The sequence below is a fragment of the Oreochromis niloticus genome, linkage group LG13 (genome assembly GCF_001858045.2).
Source record: "Oreochromis niloticus isolate F11D_XX linkage group LG13, O_niloticus_UMD_NMBU, whole genome shotgun sequence".
NCBI lineage: Eukaryota > Metazoa > Chordata > Actinopteri > Cichliformes > Cichlidae > Oreochromis > Oreochromis niloticus.
In genome coordinates this window covers 11530488-11551664 of record NC_031978.2, presented here as the reverse complement: position 1 = coordinate 11551664, position 21177 = coordinate 11530488, and the positions used below count along the sequence as shown (strand labels likewise).

Here is a 21177-nt window from a genome sequence, read left to right as displayed (position 1 = left end):
CTGTGTCACCTACTAGGGTGTGTGCGCATCTGTGGGTCTATTCCAGCATTTGCTCTGACGCTGCAGACCTCACAAGTGTCTGCAGCATTGCAGACAGTAGCTGATCTGAATACTGATTTCCAGCTAGATAGCATTGACTACTAGCCTAGCTCTCGTGGTGCTGATCTTCATTCAAGCTGAGCAGGGTAGTGTCGTTGCGGGTTTTGTAATACAGTGTAGTAGGGTGCATCTGAGGTGAACGCAGCAGCTATGCAGAGAGACAAAGAGAGGGGAGGGAGAGCAGGAGTGAGACGACAGAGAGGTGCAGAGATTTGCAGAGAGAAAGGGAGCGTGAGAGCATCCCTAACTGCCGTTGTTGCTATTTATAACCAAGCCCTACTCCACAGTCCTGAGAAGCTCTCTCACCTCCCACATACGTTCAAATCAGCCCACACATACCCACACACACACACACACACACACATTGAAAAAACTAATTTGATATACATAAATACATTGAAAACAAGGCACTAGATTGGCTTATGTATGGTGCACGACCTGCTAACCAGAACAGACATATCTGTGAATGAATGAGTTCTTTAGCTCTGAGATGTTGGTTTGGCAGTCAGTGTCAGTTTTTTTTTTTTTTTTTTTTGGCTTCATTGACAGTTCTGTAATAATTCATCCTGTTTATCAGAGAGAGTGTTGCGTGGATAAAAAGAGGAACTGGGTGTATGATTGGGTGGAGAGAGAAGGAGAGGAAGCAACCCTCCCAATAACTAGTTGTTTGTCTTGTCAGAAAAGGACTTATGAGAGGAAGAGGGGACCAGCAAGAGAGGAAGAAAAATAAACCCATCTCTACTTTTTTCTGTATTATTATTTTTCTCTCCTTTCACTTCCTTCCAGGCTGAGTCACTGCTGGTGAGGAGGAAGGTCTGGAGAGGGAACGACAGAGGAGGAGGTGGAGGAGGAGGGGGAGAAGAAGAAGAAGGAGAAGAAGTAGGGAGGGAGCCGGGGAGATAAGCCACAACAGGAAGCAAGTCGACACACACGTACAATATACATACACACCGCGTGTTTGTGTGTGTGTCTAAGAGAGAGGCTGCGCGAACGAGAGGGTGAACGGGAAAGGAAGGGAGGGAGAGTGACGCGGAGGCTGGGAGAGCCGGCCCCCCTCCTCTCCTCTCCTCCTCCTCTCCCTCTCTTTCTCTCCTCCTCTCCTCCCCTCCTCCCTCTCTCTCTCTCAGTGGAGCAGGCGTGCAGCGGCATCGGACTCGGCGTGAAGGAACCATGAGCGATGTCACCATCGTTAGAGAGGGATGGCTCCAGAAACGGGGTAAGTACATCCAGTACCTCTCTTCTTCTTCTACACCCCTCCCCTGTGCTTCTGCCTCCTCTCTTCTTCTTCTCCTCTGCCTCTTGTCTAGACTGAGGGCCTGGCTGTCCACATGTGCTGGTGGGAGGATGTGAGTGTTGCGATTGTGTGTGTGTGTGTGTGTGTGTGTGTGTCTGTGTATGAGTGAAAACATGGATGTCTGATTATGTAGTATGAGACTATACATGAGTGTGGGTGTCTTTGTATTATAAGCTTGCCTGGCTGTCTTTGCTAAGCCACTATGTGCCCCTTTCAGGTTGTGACTGAAAGGACTGTGCATGGGTATGTGCTTAAATTTGTATGCACAAGTGTATACATGTGTGCACTTAACAACATCTACTGGGCTGGTGTCTAGTGTTCTTTTTCTGTTTGTTTTTTTTTTTTTAATGCCAGTGTCTCTGCTTGTCTGAAATCCAGTTAATTCTGTCTCTCTGCGGTGTTATTGAAAACAGAAGTTTTAAGTTCGTAGAGTGGTGTCATTGAGAGTCATATGACGTGGGGTTGAGGGGATAGTTGGGGTGGAGTCAGGGTGTGTGTGTGTGTGTGTGTGTGTGTGTGTGTGGTAGGGGGGTTCACTGACAGCACATCCTGTTTACAGCAAAATGAATGAGAAATGGGAAAATTTTGCAATAGCTGAAGAACATGTGGCAAAAAATAGTACTTCCCTGTCCTCAAACATTCACAGCTTATGCTCACTCAGTGGTAGTCACAACACAAAAGAAGGCATTTGTAGCAAGGCCAGACTGGAACAGAATTGGCCAAGAAAGTGCTATAGAGTAGCTCTGTGATGACTGCACCACTGACTGGTAGACACTTCAGGACTTTTTTTTGTCTTTCTCCTAAACCACAATTTTCGTGTGTCTGCTTGAGGGATAACACTAAGTGTATGTGAATGTCTTTTAGAAGGAGCGCTTCAGGGGTAGAACAAGGGGATTTCCAGTCTTTTAGGCCAATGAGCAGCATCCTCTTGACTGTGATGTTGTTTTAGGAATGTGTAACAGAAACTCTTGAACAGGAAGTGACATGGGTACATAACAGACAGCAGGTTTCTGGGTATTGTAGGCTCAGCCTACAGCACAGCAGGAGTATATGCTGCTCCTACTATGGACTGGATTCTCTCTCTCTCACTGTGTCAGACACTCAAAAACAATCTGTATTAGTAAAAAAGAGGGGCAAATCGTTGTCAATATATGCCAGCATGCCAGTATGATTCTCAGACAGTCGTCTGTGCATATTAAGAGGAACACATCGCCCCCAGTCACGACGCAGCAATACTAGTGCTTGCAGTGTGAGGGAGAGGGAGAGAGAGATAGAGGTTAGGGAGGGAAGAAGGGGTGTTTGTTTGTGTCAGGAATATGAATGTTTGTCTGCATCATATGCTAAATCTTTCTCTGCGTTTGTGTGTGGAGCAAAGCAAGGTCAGGGTGCTGACTCACTGTCCAGGTCGTGATACAGCAGACACTGCAGTCTTAGTCATTAGACAGCTTTATGCTGAAATAAAATGGCAAGATAGGCCAACACAGAAAGTTAAACTTCCACATACACAAAGCATTGTGCTAATATGATTGCATTGAGTTGTGCTCTCACTGTCTGGAAGAGCCTGTACTTTCTAACTCTTCTGATGTCTTTTTGTTTTGAACTGAGTGACAGTGGACACACAGACTGGACTTCTAGAATCTCTCTGTATAAAAGAATGAGGTTCTTAAGTGCCTTTAAAAATCTCTAGTTAAAAAAATTGTAAAAACACCTGTTTTTGTTCTAGTCAGTATGAGAGCAATACCTAAATAACTGCTGGGTTTGTGTATAGTTTCTGCTTAGATGAGTACTGATGTGTTTGTCTTCCTGTTACTAATTCAGTCTTGTTTGTGTATTCCATAATTCAGGTTGTATTTTTGGTAATCTTGTAATTGATCATTTTAGTTTAATTTTATTCTCTCAGTTCAGGTCTACAGCAGCTGTTAAGTATGTGGTTCCAATATGGTAAAATCTTGCTATCAAAAACAACTTGATGTTAATTAGTTGGAAAAACTCTGCTTGCGTACAGAAATTTTCTTTTAATAAAAAGCAGGTTGGTTGAATATTTTGGTTGTTGTTTTATTTGGTCTGATTGCTGATAGCTCAGGCTTGGTTCAGATATAAAAGAGCTTTATAAAGACTGTTTTTTGTACGTTTGCTGATGATATAACTGTTCGAAAGTTGTAGATATGTATGTCCATTGAATAAATAAAACGGACAGTTCTGTCTTCTTTTAATTTAACTAGATTAGCTAAAAGATAACTATGATAAGAAATGTCTGATTTTTATTTATTGTTTTATGCTACTATTTTTTCTGCTTATAAATTAGAAATGATTGATTAAGAGAAAGCATTTACCCTTCAAAGTATCAGTGACGGTCATGACTTCTTGCTCATGGACTTCGAAAGGACTATGTGTACCTGTGAGTTTATTTGACAAGTTGAATAATTGGTGTCTGTATACACTTACTTCTGTAGCTCACATCTGTATATGTATGTCCAACTGCACCACCTTCAGTCATTTCTTCACTTTGGCTACTTTTTAACCTGTACTGTAACTATATCAGTGCTTCAGGATGTATCCTTACTTTCCGTATTGCCTTTCTACTTCAAACAATGAGACCAATTTAAAATACAAAGTGTTTTATAAACTTTGAGTAAAAGATCCATAAGACACGAAAGAAATGCACAAGAGATCGCATAAAATAAAGCGTAATGAAATGTAAATGTAATAAAAGCAGTTAAAGTTAAGCAAAGTTAAGATGAATTATCTTTGTAGTCTTGCAACCCAGAGATAAGCATCAAGAGCTTTACCTCTATAAAAACAGAGTGCAGCATGTCCTTAGATGACCGAGCCTTTGAATGCTTACTCACTCACTACCACAATGATGATTTCCTTCCTCCTTTCATTGAATCAGATTGGGGAGTGCATTTGGCTGCATTATGTCTTTATCAATGGAAGTAAAAAAAACAGTGGATAAATCCCGTAAGCTGCCACACAATGCGTCATAAAAGGAACAGATGGAGAAGTAAACCAAAATCATTATGGAATTTAAAAAAACTATAAATTTTAAAAATATCTAAATAAATTATTAATCTCTGAAAATACTGTATTGTGTTGATTATCTGTGGGTAAAAATCAACATTTAAAGGTCTAACAGAGTTGTTTTAGTTTAGCTTTAATATCTAAATCTTGAAGTGTACCCCTCTTCTTTTCTGCCAAAGCTGGGACTTTACTTTCTGACAACCTATATGAGGCCACAGAGGTCACACAGTAGTTGTGGATAATGTTACCTCCATCAGCATCAGCCCACACAGCAGTCAGCACAACAGATGGCTAGGAGGGATGAGAAACACTGAAGGAGAGAGGACAGGGTGAAAAGCATCGTCTTTTCTTTGACACTTTGTCCCATGTGAAGTGCTCTTCTGTAAAGCTAATAATCTCAAAACTATATCAAAGTAGAGTTAGGCTTCTTGCAGACTTGTTTGATCATTATTTATCTCCCAAGAGATAAAGGAGAGATACAGTTTTTTTTTCAAACAACTTAGATTTATTTTTACATGAGGTTTAAAGAATATAGAAGCATTTAGAAAAATGTTTAAAGAAAATGCTATGAAAACTAACTGTTGAAGTCAGAAGGGACACACAATATACTGCAAATATATGCTACAGTTTTTGCTAATAAAACAATATGTTTCCTTCTTTAAATTTCACTCAGCTTCATTTAAAAGTATAAACCTTGTATTTCTGCTAGGAATTAAAGATATAAAAGGGCATCAGGCTAGTTCAGTTCAAATACCTCTTTGCATATCACTTCTATTCCCATAAGCTGTAAGAAACTAGAAATTATACTACAAATACACATCCATGTTTTCTCAAATGCAGTCATCTTAATAATATATGAATCACCACCACAGGAAGGAACACTTCTCTTTGTTCTTCCTCTCTGAGTTCAATAATTTTGTAGTGGAAATTATTGATTTCTTTGACTGCATAATGGAGGGAAAAATCAAGAGGTCAAATGAGACTACAGGCTCGGACATATGGTCTCGATTGTGTATTGGTTATGATATTATATTATAAAAGGAATTAAATTACATTGCAGCATCCTACACATTCACAAAAATGTTTGTTCTTCTTAACTTCATTTGTATCTTTAGCTCTGCTCATGCTGCTCATGTTGCCTGTATCTTTCCATCGTTTGTTTGGAAATGACATAATACAGAACCCAGGAAGTAGCTCCATTAGATATTCAATGTGTCTCTTTATGAAAATCCATTTATCTGTCCCCTGTGAAGTGGCTTTCCTCAAAGCTACTGATCTCTAAACTATGTCAAAGTGGAGTGTGTCTTGTTACAGACATGCTTCGAAGTGGTCAAGATCAATAATTCTTTGTTGATAGAATCAAGAGGATGTTGTACATACTCGTCCTTGTGCAGTTTTACATTAAGGTTTTTTCTCGCAACCTGTCTGCATCTCGCCACTATCTTATGAGACGCTGAGCTGAAATAAGGAACAGCATACCTGTCCTTTCTGTACTCTTTCCTCTTGTACAGTCTCTTAAAATTAATCCCTCTGGGAACTGTACGTGCTATACTGTATACATTGGGCCGCTGTGGGGTTCATTGGGTGCAGTGCAGTGAGGCAGCCATCTTGGCTCAGTGAGTTCAGTGAGTTCAGTGATGCTGGAGGCTGGCTGGCTGGATCAGGTGGCAGTGCCAGATCTCTGATATCAATCACCAGCCACTGCTGCCTCCGCTACTGTCTGCTGTGTCGCCTTTCTCTCTTCTCTTCTCTTCTCTTCTCTTCTCTTCTCTTCTCTTCTCTTCTCTTCTCTCTCATTTCCATGTACCACTATTCATCCCCTCTTTTTCTCAAACTTATTCTACAGGCCAATAGTAGACAGACAGACAGTGAAGGCTTTGTTATGAATGGCATCCTCTTCCACATCCGGAGGAAGTGTACGCTCCAGTGTGGCTTTACAAACTGTCTCCATTGTCCTGAGAATGACTCACTCTACACTGCAGAGAATGGCAGACAGCCAGGCAGTCAGACAGACTGACAGCACAGTGCAGACAGACTAGTCTGCAGAGCCTACAGACGAACAGCAGAGAGACAGTTTGTGACAGGTAGAGCCAATATGGAACAGAGGAAGCCAACTTGTGAACTAAAAAGACCTGCAGCTAGCACTTGTGGACACAAAATGTAGATGGATAACATACACAGACAACTTTGTGTTTAGCTGGAATATATGTTTTTTGTTTTTTGTATTATGACTGTGTTAGCATCACACTGCCTCAGCATACCCACGCATACATTTTGTTAGTTGTGAGCTAAATGGCCTGAAGCAATATAACTGTCAGCTCAGTAAGATCAGCTGAAGCATCCCTATAAAAGCCACGGACAAGGACACTCCTGGAGTAATGGATGGGTGTGTGAATGAATTAATGTAGAGTTAGGCAGTCTTGGATAAATGAATGAGTGAATCAATGAATGGAGTGCTGATCAGTGCAGATGAACAGCTTGGACAGAGGAAACGAGTGGGGAGTAAAGGAGGAGAGGTTGAATAATGGGATTAGTTTGCAGCTCAGGATCATCAAAATGCTGACCTCAAACATGTGATCACACTGTGGGTGGATGCACATATATTCACACATGTACACTTCACAAGGTTATTGTTAGTTATTATTTATCACTACCCTGAAAATCAGTGTCAGAATCCAAATTTTGCTTAATGCACCCTGCTTACATGCTATACATTAGGGCTGCTCGATTATGGCAAAAATGATAATCACGATTATTTTCACTGAAATTGAGATCTCGATTATTTGACGATATTTATTTAACAATAACAATGTATTGAATAATGGCTTTAAAGATTGTCAAAAAATAATATGAAATAGTGTGCAAATACTGATTACAGTGGAAATGTTTGCAATATAAAAAATAAATGAAAAATGTAAACATCTATGTTTAGTGAACTTCAAAATACTGCACAATATTTGATCCACGTCTGACTCCGCGAACCCATAATGTTTCCACACCACTGAAGTCGTTTTACCTCTCTTTTCAACCAACAGCATTCTTTCTTCAGCAGCAATTATCCTCTCTTCTACAAATAACTTCTGCTTAGCTTTCCGAGCTTTCCGAGCTTCCCTCGGGTCCTCTTAATTGTTGTGATGCGTGTTCGAAACGCAGAGAGGTGCGCTCGATTTGCCACACGGAGCAGCGCGAGAGTAAAGCACGAGGGAGGTGCTAATAATCGGCTCAGTCATTTTTAAAGATCGTTGAAAGCCCAGATCGTAATCTAGATTAAAATTCGATTAATTGAGCAGCCCTACTATACATTATCACTCCTTTCATTTGATTAGTAATAAGTGTGATCAGAAGCACCCTCAGCTAAACATATTGTCTGTCATCTGCTGCTAATAATTAAACAAATTATGCAGTTTGTTATAAATGTTAGAATTTAATACATATATAAATTAATAATTCATTCCTATAAAGGTGCTACTGTGTATATATAAGAATGTGACTCAAGCTTGTTAGACATTGTCATGGTCACGCAACACAAACCCAACAACTAACAGATGTTATACGATGGATTTCTTTAACAACATGGTTTATGCCACTTACACCAGTAAGGCTATTGTTGAATATTGTTGCAAATGCTTGCTTCGTTTTTCAAATATAGCCCAGACAATGTTTCAGGAAACTTTTTTTTTTTTTTTTTTTTTTTTTTTTTTAGGGAAAAAACCTTTATGAATCCTAGATTTCCTACACACCTCAGGTTCCTCCACAAGCATTTTCCCTTGTTCCAAAGGGAGCCTGTAGATGTGTCTTTAGTTTAATAAGATCTGTTGACAGCAGCAGCACTGTCCTCACTTGACAAAGCAATTTGAGCTTAAGTGGAAACCAGAATCTATGTTTAAATGTGCTAACACAGATTAGACTAATAGGGTAGTGTGTGGTTTAACATCTTGAGGTTATTGTGAGCTGGTGGGAGCAGGCTTTGGGTTGATTAGAGAAGGCAGGTTACAGTGGGGGTTGGTTTGGCTGATTTGGGCCAACAGATTAGTTCCTAGTCGCTAGCAGCTAATGTAAGTGTTACAGGAGCTGGCAGAAGTATTACCCCAGAGTGAGACTGTTTTGGCTTTTTATGTGGCCATTTTTTTCTTTTCCAGTTTTGACAAAATTTTAATCCATAGCTTATTATGATATTAAAACTTCTTTCTGGTTTCAAATCCTTGAGAAAAATAATAGTCTACTATATTTAATAAAATGCTGTTATGAGACCTTGTAGAGCTCCATTTCAAACTAGTGTTTCTCTCCAGTATCGAGTAGTACAGATAATCAGAAATACTGTCTGTTTGTGCCTTTTTAAATAATAGAACAGCACAATCTGATAGTATGTCTTAGAACTGCCTTTCACACTGACAACAGGATGACACTAGCCAGGCTGTTGCTTACCACAGCTGACAAAATGATTACTGCTCCAGTAACAGTGTGTGTATTATTTAGTATTTCAATGCTGAAAATGTGATTTCCCTAGAAACTGTTTTTGGTGCCCAGTTTTTTTCTCTGTGATGATTTTATTCTTGTATGATTTTTTTTTTCCACATGCTGAAGTTTCAAATAAGCTAAGCATAATATAAGAAATGCTTTATCCCCTGTTTGGGAAATAAGGGATGTTGCAGTTGATTTGGCTGCAGCAAGAATAAATCAGGTGTATTACTTTTAGAAAAACAAATTTTATATTTTGGCACAACAAAGGTGTTTTCCACAGAACCAAAATGGTAGACAGTGGTGTACATCTGTTTTCTCAAAGCAACTGGACCTTGATGCGTTTCTCTTCAATTTGTAGCACACAGCTCTTTGTTGCTTCATTTTTAAATCTCAGTGTGAGCTCCACAGAGCATCGTCTGTTACAGAAGCCAGGAAGGAGGTTTTTGTGGTTATTGGAGCCCCTTTTTAAAATTTTTATTCAGCATTTCTGAATGTGACTGATGGTATTGGGTTGGTTTAGGAGTAAGTTATGCCTGGATGGAGTGTGCAGGAATCAGCACGTAGGATATGTAGTCATTTGCTTAAATTCACTCTTCTCACGCAATCTGGGATCACGGTTTGTGCAGTGAGCTGGCAGGGCAGAGTTTTTATTGTCCGATCCAACTTTGTGGATTTGGGTTCTCGCACACACCTCTGTGGGGTAAGATCTAAAATGCTCAGAGGGTTGTAGTGCATGTGTGAAGACCTCTGCTTGTATGTGAAGCCAAGACATACCACCACATCTGAGGGTGTCTTTAAGCTCATGTTGAAGAATGATTGATTACTGCATGAAACATTTTTTTAAACTGTCTTTTAGTAGGTTTGGTTTGAGTTTGCTCCTGTTATGCCTGACTTAATAGTTGAGCTGCATGTTGATGTTACAGTGATCATGGTTAAAGGGTCAGTCAGTCTATTTATAACTTCCCACCTGTAATCTGTCCCTGACGGGATTAACAGAGCCACTAGCTTCAGCCTGCTGTGCCACACAGACACGCTGAAAATGTGACACATGAATAAATACATGCATTAATAAAGATGTAAAGGTGTACAGTGCATGCAAAGCAGAGAAAATGCATAAAATGTGACCATGTTTTTTTTTCCGCATGTGTACATGTTTGTTTTCATGCATTTTTCTTATTGGTATACACATGTTTCACAGAATCTTGGTTATTTGGCCTGACTAAAAACAGAAAAAGACGACACCAAACAGTGACAACATTTTTTCATCCTCCCTCAGACTCCTCCATCTATGGTTGCCAATCTCCAGCCATTAATTAGCTGTCCATGATAAAATTCCCCATTCCCAATCTGACACTAGTGTAGAGCAGTGGACAGCAGTGGTAATCATGTCAGCGAGGCTTGGCTCAATGTTCTGAGGGGGCTAAATGGCCCCCATATGGTCCACTGGCTGGGACCCGCTCTTCACCATGCTTTCATTAAACTAGTGCTTAATATACCAAGGTAAAGAAACACACACACACACACACACACACACACACACACAGACACAGACTAATGCATACTCTCAGCTGTAAGAAACAAATCAAGGCATTTGACAAGGGATTGGACACAAAGGGACAGGAGGACAAGGAGGTGGTGTTTGTTTCTGTGTTTGTGTGTACATGTGGTGTGTGTGTCTGTGTTTTGAGAGACTGACGCTGTACAATTGTTGACTTGCCATCTGTCATCAAGCAAAGAATTCTGTATTTTTGTGTGTGTGTGTGTGTGTGTGTGTGTGTGTGTGTGTGTGTGTGTGTGTGTGTGTGTGTGTTTTTGCATAGACAGAGGAAAGATGAGACAGAAAGGAAAGAAAGAAACAGTGAGTGAGGTGCAGATGTCTCACAGCACAGCGGCTGGAACATGAGGTTCAACAGCAGACTGCTGTATGAGAGGAGGTGGAGGGGGAGAACTGAGAAGAAAAGATGACGAACATCTGCCATATTCAGATATTGCTCCGTGGTTTGAGTGTTTCCACAAAATATTTTGAGCTGGAATAGGCCTGGGACATTGCCTGCTCATTAAGTAGTTTGCAGGACTAGACTGGCAAGTTCACAAATATTCTTAAGTATTTAACCAATAATGCGATTTTATCTCCCGTCACCAACTTTTTGTTTTAATGGGCGTATGTCTTTGTTGGTGAAATACTCTGTGGAGAAACAGATGAGCCATTTGACATGGAGAGCAAAAAGTTGAACAAGTTGGTGAAACTATAAACCTCAAGAAATATTTTAAAGTCAGATAAATCGTACTGCTTGTTAGCTGGTGTTCTTTGTCTTTATATTTGAGTTTTTCTATACTTCAGTCATCTATCATTTTCTCTTTGCTGTTAGGGGAGTGACATATATAATGATTTGTTGTCTTCACTTTTTGATTGATCACTTGTTTGGAAGCTTTTTTTTTTGCAATTACAGTAGTTAGCTGTTACTGACTGGGAACTTTTCCCCATTTCCCCATTGTGGTGAATTAATTTTAACATGACTACGTGTGAAAACTTGGGTTTGATTTTAGTCTGGCATATGTATTTTTTTAATCTTGTCTGTAATTTTCAGAAAGTGCAAGCAGCAGATTTAATGCTTAATATGAATGCTTTGAGTTAAATGAAAATTAAAGGATTAATTTTCATTAGTAATTGGCTAAAACTGATTACAGCATAGATGACACACATATAGCCATCTTTGTTTCTTTTTAACTGTGTGAGAGCCCTAAGTGCCTGATGCTGGCCAGCTGAGGTGGACAAGTTGTCAAAAACAGCCTCTTAGACAGAAAGGCGTTACAAAATGACAAGCACCAGCTCCCAGGGACAGAGAGAAAAGTGTTTGTTGGAGTTAAAGTGATATACTGTCTGCCACCTCAGAGTGTGACAGACAGGCAAGCGGTCACTAATTGCAATCACACTGTGATTTGTTTGTCCAAAGTCTATAATACTTCCTGAATTTACACTGCCAAATTTAAAATAAACAGCCCATCCATCCAGCCATCCATTCATTGATTACCCAGGTTGAATCATGGGGGCAGCAGTCTAAGGAGAGATGCCAAGACCTCCCGAGGATGGGAATGCAGAGGTGAAGTAATTTCTTCAGCATCCTTGGCCTGCCTAGGGGTCTACATCTGGTTGGAGATGCCCAAACTATGTCCAACCAGAAATAGACACCTAGTTTATGCTGGTCATTGTCATGAGCAAACACTAGGGTGACCCCCTACCAATAGAAGCTCATTCTGGTATCTGAGGTCTTGTGCTTTTGGTCTCTAACAGAATTATAGACAGCTTAACTTTGCTTTCACCCTTACCTGTGAAAGCACAAGTCTCCTGTTGTGGGCACAACTGGGGCGCCACTGTTTCCACAAGACCCTGAAAATATTTTTTAAGGCTTACATTCAAGTCTTTTATTGAACTGAGTTGTGGTGTCTTTATGAGACATCAGGACATTTTAGTTGCAGGTGAACCAAAACAAATATGATTTTCATTCAGATGATGAGGAATGAGTAATTGTGAGGCAATTGAATAAGTATTACATTTTATAAGCTCTATGAACTGCAGTCTGTCACATCCCTCTATATCCGTTATCCTTGAATTCAGATGTAAACAACTATATTACTTATGTACTTCATCACATAAAAAATTAAATAGTCTTTTTTTCTGGTTATTTGTTGGCATCACAATTTCTGAGTTGCAAGAACAAAGTTTAGTGAGAATATAATAAAAAGTGTGTGAATGAGCTGCTCTAAATATGCCCACAGTGAATTCACCGTAATAGACAGATGGGCACACACTGAGGCAGGTGGAGACACAGACAGGTAAACAGGCAGGACGGAGAGGAGAGCAGAGAGCAGCAGTTAGTGAGGTGGAGAGCACTTACTGTCGGCCCTTCAGTGCAGCACATGAATGGACCCTTTGAATGAGGCGCGGCTGGGCTGGTGTGTGTTGGGGGGAGTACGGGTGCAGGGGAGGCGGTGCTCTTGACAATACTTGGGGTATAGTACTTGATTGTTTACTCTTGCCTGCGGGGCTGAGCTATTGTGCTCTAGTGTGTATGCGTGCATGAGTGTGTATTTGTGGTTACAGAGTAGAGTGCGTATGTGTGGTGGTGTGTATAAAGTTTACAGGCATTCAAGGAGACAAATGGCACAGTGCTTCTCTGTTGATCTAGAAGAGTATAGGGGCTTCACAAATAATCAGGGAGGGGGTCTTATGTTGGCCACACAAACACTCACATGCACACATAATGCCAGCTGCCGCCCTTAGCCCCAGCCCAGTATTTCTGAATTAATAATACAGGGCCAGCCACTCTGGAATAATGGTGATTTACACACACACATCCATGCACAAAGCTTTGCACCTGTTCACCACTGCTTAACTGGACAGGGTTGGGCTTCACCACCCCACGAACACACACACACCCCCACACACACGCATATCCACACCCCCCTTGAGTCTGTTGTGGGCAATAGTTAGACAGCTGTGTCTGTCTCCTGACCCTCCCCTTCTATTACTGATGGCAAGCTATTCTCACTGAATGATTGGTCCAGTTGTGTTACTCTGTTCCCCTGATTGGATAGTTTTATATCCAATGAGGCAAAGAAACAGGATAAAATTTGAATATGAATGTCAGATTTAAATGGGGAACTTCAAAGCAATGCACTTCTAAGTGTTAATGCACAGTATGAATGTAGCAAATACTGAATGGGGGTGGGAATGCAACCCGTTGTAAAATTGTGAGCCAATACTGGTATTGTTTTTTGTTTACTGTTATTGTATTTTTATTTTTGGTATTTATATTTAAATTTTTTCTTATTTTATGTTCAGCACTTTGGTCAGTGCTAGCTGTTTTTAAAATGCTTTATAAGTGAAGCTGGCTTGGGTTATTTTTGTTCCTCCCTTTTGTTCCAGGCTAACAAATAAAATCCTTTTTATAACTCAAGACTTTTAAAATCTGCAACCTCTTCATCATTTGAATATTTACCCCAGATAAACAGAGAAATGTCATCATTGCAGCAGAACCAGACTAGTCATTAGGAAACCACTGATAACTTTGGTATTGTTATGATGATTCTGATTTGTAAACAGTGCCTCTCAGGCATGAACTAACTGAAAGTAATAGTTGAGAGAAGTAAATTGCCTTGGTTGAAACACTTTAAAAATATATTTAGACCTGCTAAAGATTAAAATTTTATTTCTATTAAAAGTAAATGAGAAATATCTATACAGCATTTAATTACTGACATCTGCATTAAATGTAAATGCCAGTCATACAAAAATAAAGAAATCCAGGGTGCTAACACACAATGCCACAAGGAGAGAAAAAGAGGAGCAGCAATCAGTACAATGTGATTAGCCTGCTTATTGGCTGTGTGTGTGTGCCTTTCCTAATCTCATTGGATCCACCTCTTTCTGAACACAAGCAGCATGTCATTCCTAATGTTATCGGGTGTTTGAATGCAAAGGATTTTTGTTCTGGTTAGCTCAGATTGTATTTTTACCTTCTTGATGTGCGAGAAGACACACAAACAGATCAGTCTTCGTGTTTTCAGTGACATGCTGGCTGGGTAGTTGTGTGTGTGGGGGTGGATGGTTATATATAAAAATGTATTGGGGGGGCTAGACCATCTGACTGAGCGGTTTTGAATATTGTTGACAAAATTTACAGATTTAAACCCGGATTTTCTGGTTAATGATTCTATTAGTATCAGTATTCACATATTAAATCTTACTTAGACATTGACAAACAAGCCACGCATTTAAGAAATGTAACGATTTATAGGGAAAGTCTGCAGAAATAGTATAATATTTTTCTGATAAATAAAAAATGGTCTTCTTATGGATTGATTGACTGCTTGTGGCTGATATTGGTCTATTGAAGATATATTAGTATTAGCATGTTTGTTGTATGATATTTGTTATTTTAAGGGTAATTTTTTTGTACCTTCATACTATGACAGTTTTCTGACTCAACGTAAATTGGTGTACTTGGATAGAAATTTCGAACTTAATGTACGTTTGAGTCATGTAAAGGTAAAAGGACGGAAAAATGCATTTTAACTGCATGATTTTTTTTTCTGTTATCAACTTTAAATATCATTATGATGAGTTGCAGTACTTGGCATACATCAATTTAATGCCCAGCATGAGAAAGATCTCATTTTGATGACCAGGTTCATCTTCTAACCATGATTACTTCTTTGTCAAAATATCTCGAGAGCAGGGGTTAAAGTAGGCTTGGGCGACCCGGATCAGTGTTTTGGCACCTTCAGTTAATAAGCAATTAAATCTGATGGGTAGGTTAATGTAAATTACTATCAAATTAGTTAATTTTTCATGTACTCCAGTCTCTAAAGGTCAGCACCAGTCAGGTTCAAGTAGAGATGTATTTTATTTGTAGCTGAAACTGTAAAAAGAAGCCTCTGTAATGTGTAAGGAGAAGAATTTGTACTGAGCCAGGCTTCACTTACTGGACAGGAGGTCATTCTGGGCCCAGGTGTGTTTCCTGGGCCTAATAATATTTCTTCACAGGACTGATTTCTGCAAACAGAAGAGCATAGAACAAAAAGCTGGGCAGATGGGGAATCGCAAAACCCTTTGAATGACACCATTAAGTCAGAAAACTCCTCACACTTTCTAAAGTTCATTAGCTTCTGTGGGCATTTTTGTGTGTGTTACATATCTGTTCTCTGTCTTTTACAAAGAAAAGATTTGATGTAGGGGTGGGTGACAGACCCTAAACAATGCGGTCACATAATAAAACTGAAATTCAAAAATATTTTCTGCTTGGGATGTTTTAGCCTGGGTTGAGCTTTTAAACTAGTTGCTTAAAGCACTCCTTTTTTGTCATATGAGTTGGCATCGTATACTTGGCCACACAATATTTAACCACATCAATAATTTCCATCCACTGTTTGCTGTTCCCGTCTTCCTGTTATATGGAGTCTAGCATGTGCTCTAGCCATTGAATATTTGTTTACTTTTGGGCCATACATCACCTGCTGCTCATCTCCTTGCGTGCCTTCCTAGCCTGGTTGAATTGTATGATGTGTGTATTTTGTTTTGGTTTTGTGGTAAAACAAGTTTGTTGTTTCCACCTTTACCACTATCGTTGGAGGGTGACATGCAGCTCTGGCTGTTGGACATGTCTGGACTGGTCTCATTGTTTCGTGCATTAGGGAATGTAAACGCACGGTGTTGCTATAGCAATGATATCATGATATGACACTTTTTTTCTTATTATGTTAAAATGTATATCATATTAACGTGGATGATATGATATTGCACAACCCTACAATACAATACAATACAGTTTTATTTATATAGCATATTTAAAAACCCAAAAGCACACCAAAGTGCTTCACAGTAATACAGAGAAACAACACAAGGCAATAACAAAGTACAGATCGAGCACTAGCACAGACAGAATGGAGGCACTAATAGACCGGAAGAGTTAAGTAAAATAGGTATCAAGCCTCAATTCAGTAGGAATGTCAGATCGTGAATACAAAATATCTACTAAGAAGATAAAAACAGCAGTAAAATTAATAATAAAATAATAAAATTAATAAAAAGTTGAAAAAGAGTATTAATTGGTTGGGAAAGCCAGGTTAAATAAGTATGCTTTCAATCTTGATTTAAAGGATTGGATAGTGTCTGAGGCACAAATAGAAGCGGGGAGGCTATTCCAAAGGTTGGGTGCAGCTGAAGCAAAGGCACGATCGCCTCTAGTCTTCAGTCTAAACTTTGGTTGGGCCAGGAGTAATTGACCTGATGATCTTAATGCACGACAAGGAGTGTACAGCCCTAATTTTTAGTCTTTAGTGTTCAAACAGTTCTCGGTCTGCATGAATCTAAAAGCTCTAAAAGCTGACATTGCATCCCATCCCAGATATTTTGTTTTCTGGCATTGTTTTGAATGATTCACAATTTAGAACAGGCCTTTCATGTTTTTGGTCTTAAACATTAAATGGTATATGTTGAATAATTGTATTAATGTAACATGTTAATTTGATCTTCCTTCCTATTGATTATGTCTAACTTCAGTTCTAGTTTGTAACCTTTCCAAATAACTTCACTTGGTAATGGCACAAAAACCACCAATTGGCTAGACTGTGATGTTGAATTTAATGTGTTGAAAATAGAATTAAGTCAGTTACCTGAATTGAAGAAATGAATGTTATAGCAGCATGTAAAGAGGCAGATTAAGTGGCTACAACTGTGAATTAAGACAGTAGAACTGGAGTTTCCGCATGTAAGTAATTTTTGGTGGTGCTGTGTGTGTGTGTGTGTGTGTGTGTGTGTGGGTGGGGCTAGGGGTGAGAGGTAGAGTTAACGGGTAGTCAGAGCCTCCTGTCTTTCACAAGTGGTGTTGAGCAGCAGCCCTCCAGCTAAGATGCTAATATGCTAACACTGCAGTAATCCTATGGTGCTTTAGAAAGCAACAGACCCTCTTTCCCAAGAACGCAAGGAAATAACTTGTGTATAACACACACACACACACACACACACACACACACACACACACACACACACACACACACACACACACACACGTGCGTTTAGATTGAAGCTGGCTGAACTAGAGAAATGGTCAAGCTGACATCAATTGACATACAAACACAGAACTGCCATCTAATATATACTGTTCACACACACACACACACACACACACACTAGCACACACACTCACAACTGCGCTCTTAGGGGGATTAGGATGAGCGGCATCTTGGCTGAACCATGTTTGTCAGTCACTTTCCAGCATAGCAGCAGTGGCCACCATGCTTCAGGGAGCCACCACCATCTACTGGACTGTAGTGGTACTGCAGGAGAGGATATCATAAAAAGAGAAGAATTTTTTTTAAAAAGCAGAAGAAATAAGTCAAGAAAAAAAAATAAAAGGTTCAGTTCTGTAGTAATGTTTCACCAAAATAAATGTTGTATTCCTTGTATTGCAATTGAATGTGTACGCTGTCAGTGTGTTTGTGTGTGTGTGCATGAGTGCATGAGTGTACCTCCTTCTGTACCAGCTGGGGGAGCAGAGGGGCACCAGGGCATGCTGCATGCATATGTGTGTGTGTGTGTGTGTCTAAGTGCACCCAGCACAGCTTACCAGGAGGCTCTGGCTGTGTGCAGCTGGCTGGGTGAAATCTCCTTGGCCCCCAAGGGATGGACATACTCCCATGGGTTTACACTCAATCTGGTCACCCTGTGGCTGCCCTGCCCTGTCCCAGCTCTCTGTCACTGTCATAGCTTCAACCACACACACACTGAGCCTTGTCTCACTCTCACTCAGTATCTTGCTCAATGTTTTCCCCTCTCTCTTCACCATGACATCCTCTTCATCATTACAGTGTTGTGGCTCCATTTAGTAACGCCCCTCGTACAGTGCTATAAGCTTCTACAATTACTCTAGCACTAAATGTTTAAACACAGCACAAGCAGGAAAAATGCCTTCTCAGTTTTACAGGGACCATGTAGCATAAGTTTTATGCTGTCACTGTATTTAAAGCAGTCATGCACACGCTCACACACTGACACCAGTCCAGCCCGATGTGGTAATGAGTCTAATGCACACTAAGTAGATTGGCTTTGAAGAGTCTGGATTCGCCTTAAGATGTCTGAGCAGACTGGAGTTAGAATTGCTGGGGTCGAGGTCACGCATACAGATATTTCCTAATAAATGCACACATGGCTGATGGAGTAGACTCTCCAGATAATGCTAAAATTTTGCGCTCTTTTGAACCAGTGAGAATGACAGTAAACGTCCTCTGCAGCTGCATATACTGGACAAACTCTCAGAAAGATGTCATATTGAAGCATCTTTCAGCACAGTTTTCCCAGTTCCCCGTATTCTCCATGCTCTCTGTGCAGTCACCACACTGTTACCTTCCCTAAACATCAGAAACCAGTTAGGTGTCCCTCTTTGTCCTCCACACGATCTGTTAATGCCTTTTGTACCTGCTTTAGATTCGCACATTGTGTGAAGGAGGTTCAATGTCTTGTGATGTATGTTGACTTTTGTCAATAAAGAGGTCAGCTAAAAGCCCACCTACCAGTTTGACTGTGTTCTGCTTTTGTTTCACAATGGTTCGTTAAACCCCTAACAAACCAGTGCTTCCCCCCCCATCTACTATAGCTCCACTGCATAATATTTTTGTTTTTCAATGCTTTTTAAACATAAGATAATTTTTTGCTTTAATGCACATCCTTTCACATCCATGTTTAGTAAATGAAGTCTGATTAAAAAAATGACCAAAAATAGCCACGACAGTTGGAAAGCAGTTACTAAATGTATTTGTTTTTTTCCTGTTACAACCAATGTTATTAAACACTAAATCAAACTCTAAAAAATGCTTTGTAGAAAAAAAAGATGTACAAAAACAAATAATAAATAAAACTAAAATAAAAATGCAGAGAAAATTCTTAAATAGTTTTAGTTTTTATCCTTTGCTGTTGTGGTCACATCTGTCAGCAGATTGTCCTGGGGCAGATGTTGAGTAACTGGAATGTCATAATAATAAATAAAAAGACTAATAAAAGCTCAACTAAATCTGCTCTGCAAACTAACAGAAACTAACTAGGATTGAAAGCAAAAATTCAAGGCAAAAAATACATGAAAAAACTAATTTAAAGAAATAGAAAACTGCAGTAAATCTGATTGCAAGCAAACCCTGCTATATGGAAGTGAGTGTGTGTGGTGTTATGTGGCCAGACGTTCCTCTTTCTGCTGGTGAGCTGCTGTGTATGTGCTGGAACGTGGCAGAAATTTCCCTCCACCCTCATCCCCGCCTCTCCCTACCTCTATACACCACCACCCACCACCTCTCCAGCTCCCAGAGTGCCAGTCACACAGCCCCGTCTCTGCACCATCTGCATATCAGCTCTAGCCTCGGCCAAAGCATTAAATTAAATCCCTGTTTGGGTTGATTAACAAATGGCTGGTGAGCTCACATAGTTATGGACTTATTTATTTAATTGTCATCAAAGCTTTTCCTGATTTTCGTCTGTCGTGTTCTGAGCTAAAATGTGGTTAAATCAGGAGAGCAGAGGTGTACTGATGTCCTTAAGGAGTCTGTGCGAAACAGAGAGATGGGGAGAGACTAAAGAAGTTTGTGCAAGTTTGTGTGTCTCATTCCTGTTTTGCTGGCTGAATTTCAGCCTCGTCATTTGTACCTGTCTCCCCATTTATTCTCTCTGCGTTTCCCTCACTGATTCTCTCCCCTTCTTTCCTCCGCCCCGAAATGAATAGTTAATCAGTCCGCTAATTGAGTGACAGTTAGCGAGTGCATTGTTGTAATTGTCCAATCAGAAAGCTTGGAACGGACACAGTCACAGCTGATTCATCTCTGCTTCTTTCTGCTAAATCCACAAGCTGCAACTGGAGGAGGTGCCAACGAGATTTATTTCGCCTATAAATTGGAAAAATTACTTTAAAGAAGTCTAGTTTGATTTTTATGTCATGTTGACCTTTGTGAGTCAGTGTTGCACTTTTATTTAATATTTTCCTAATAGTTATAGAAAACGGAACAGAGAGGAATGTATGAATATGCAACCGCTCATTTCTAATTATATGGAAAAGAGCACTTTACAACTCCGGCTGAAGTCTATATTTTGTCGTCTTTTTGAAGCAATTTGAATACACTTCAGAATGGTGTATCCTATTCTCCTAAACATCCTCTGTTCCTTCAATCCTTCAGATCTCCCACGTTCTCCTGTTTTACTGATACCCTGTCGTTCTAACAAGAAACAAGAGACTCCTGTTGTTTTAAGCACTGTGTAGTGTAGTATTTACTAATTGGCCTTAAGGGAAAAGTAAAGTTGTGCAGAAAACTAAATGAAACTGAAGTGAGGAGTCCGAGAGAGATGGTGTGGGAAGGAGACCGGCTGTTCTGTTTTCTCCAGCAGTCCAAGCTAGAGACATGTGGCTCCCCAGACAAGCTGTCCAGAGTGGGAGAGCTCGCTGGACTCATTACAGGCAGGGCCAAGACGGGATAGCTTGACAGAACAGCATTGGATCATACAGAGAATTGGATCGGTCAGAGCAGAATTGTTTTAGTCTGTGTGTGCGTGTATGTGCATGCGCGTGTGCTTGTGTTTGTTTGGAACGGCGCGTGCGGACAACTGTCCATCTCCTCTCTCTCCGTCTGTGCCACCCCTGGCTGCCCCCTCCCCCGCCCCCCAGTGGACATGTACACACAGAAAAACACACTCGCAGACTCACACACTCACGTACACGCTGTCTAGGCCTGGCCAGAAGGATCGCTTAAATGTTTTCAGTTGTACT

General features: G+C 40.2%; 1 protein-coding gene across 9 annotated transcripts in view; it reads left to right on the top strand.

Annotated features, from left to right (window-relative positions):
- akt3a (v-akt murine thymoma viral oncogene homolog 3a) overlaps positions 1-21177 on the top strand; it is a 60072-nt gene that overhangs the window by 9036 nt on the left and 29859 nt on the right. For all 9 annotated transcript variants that reach the window (XR_002064296.2, XR_002064293.2, XR_002064294.2 and 6 more), the window contains one exon: positions 886-1315. Coding sequence is in view for 5 of the 9 variants with exons in the window: in XM_005474328.4 (XP_005474385.1) it covers positions 1270-1315 (46 nt within the window). In the remaining 4 variants the exon portion in view is untranslated. The remainder of the gene's footprint in view (positions 1-885; positions 1316-21177) is intronic.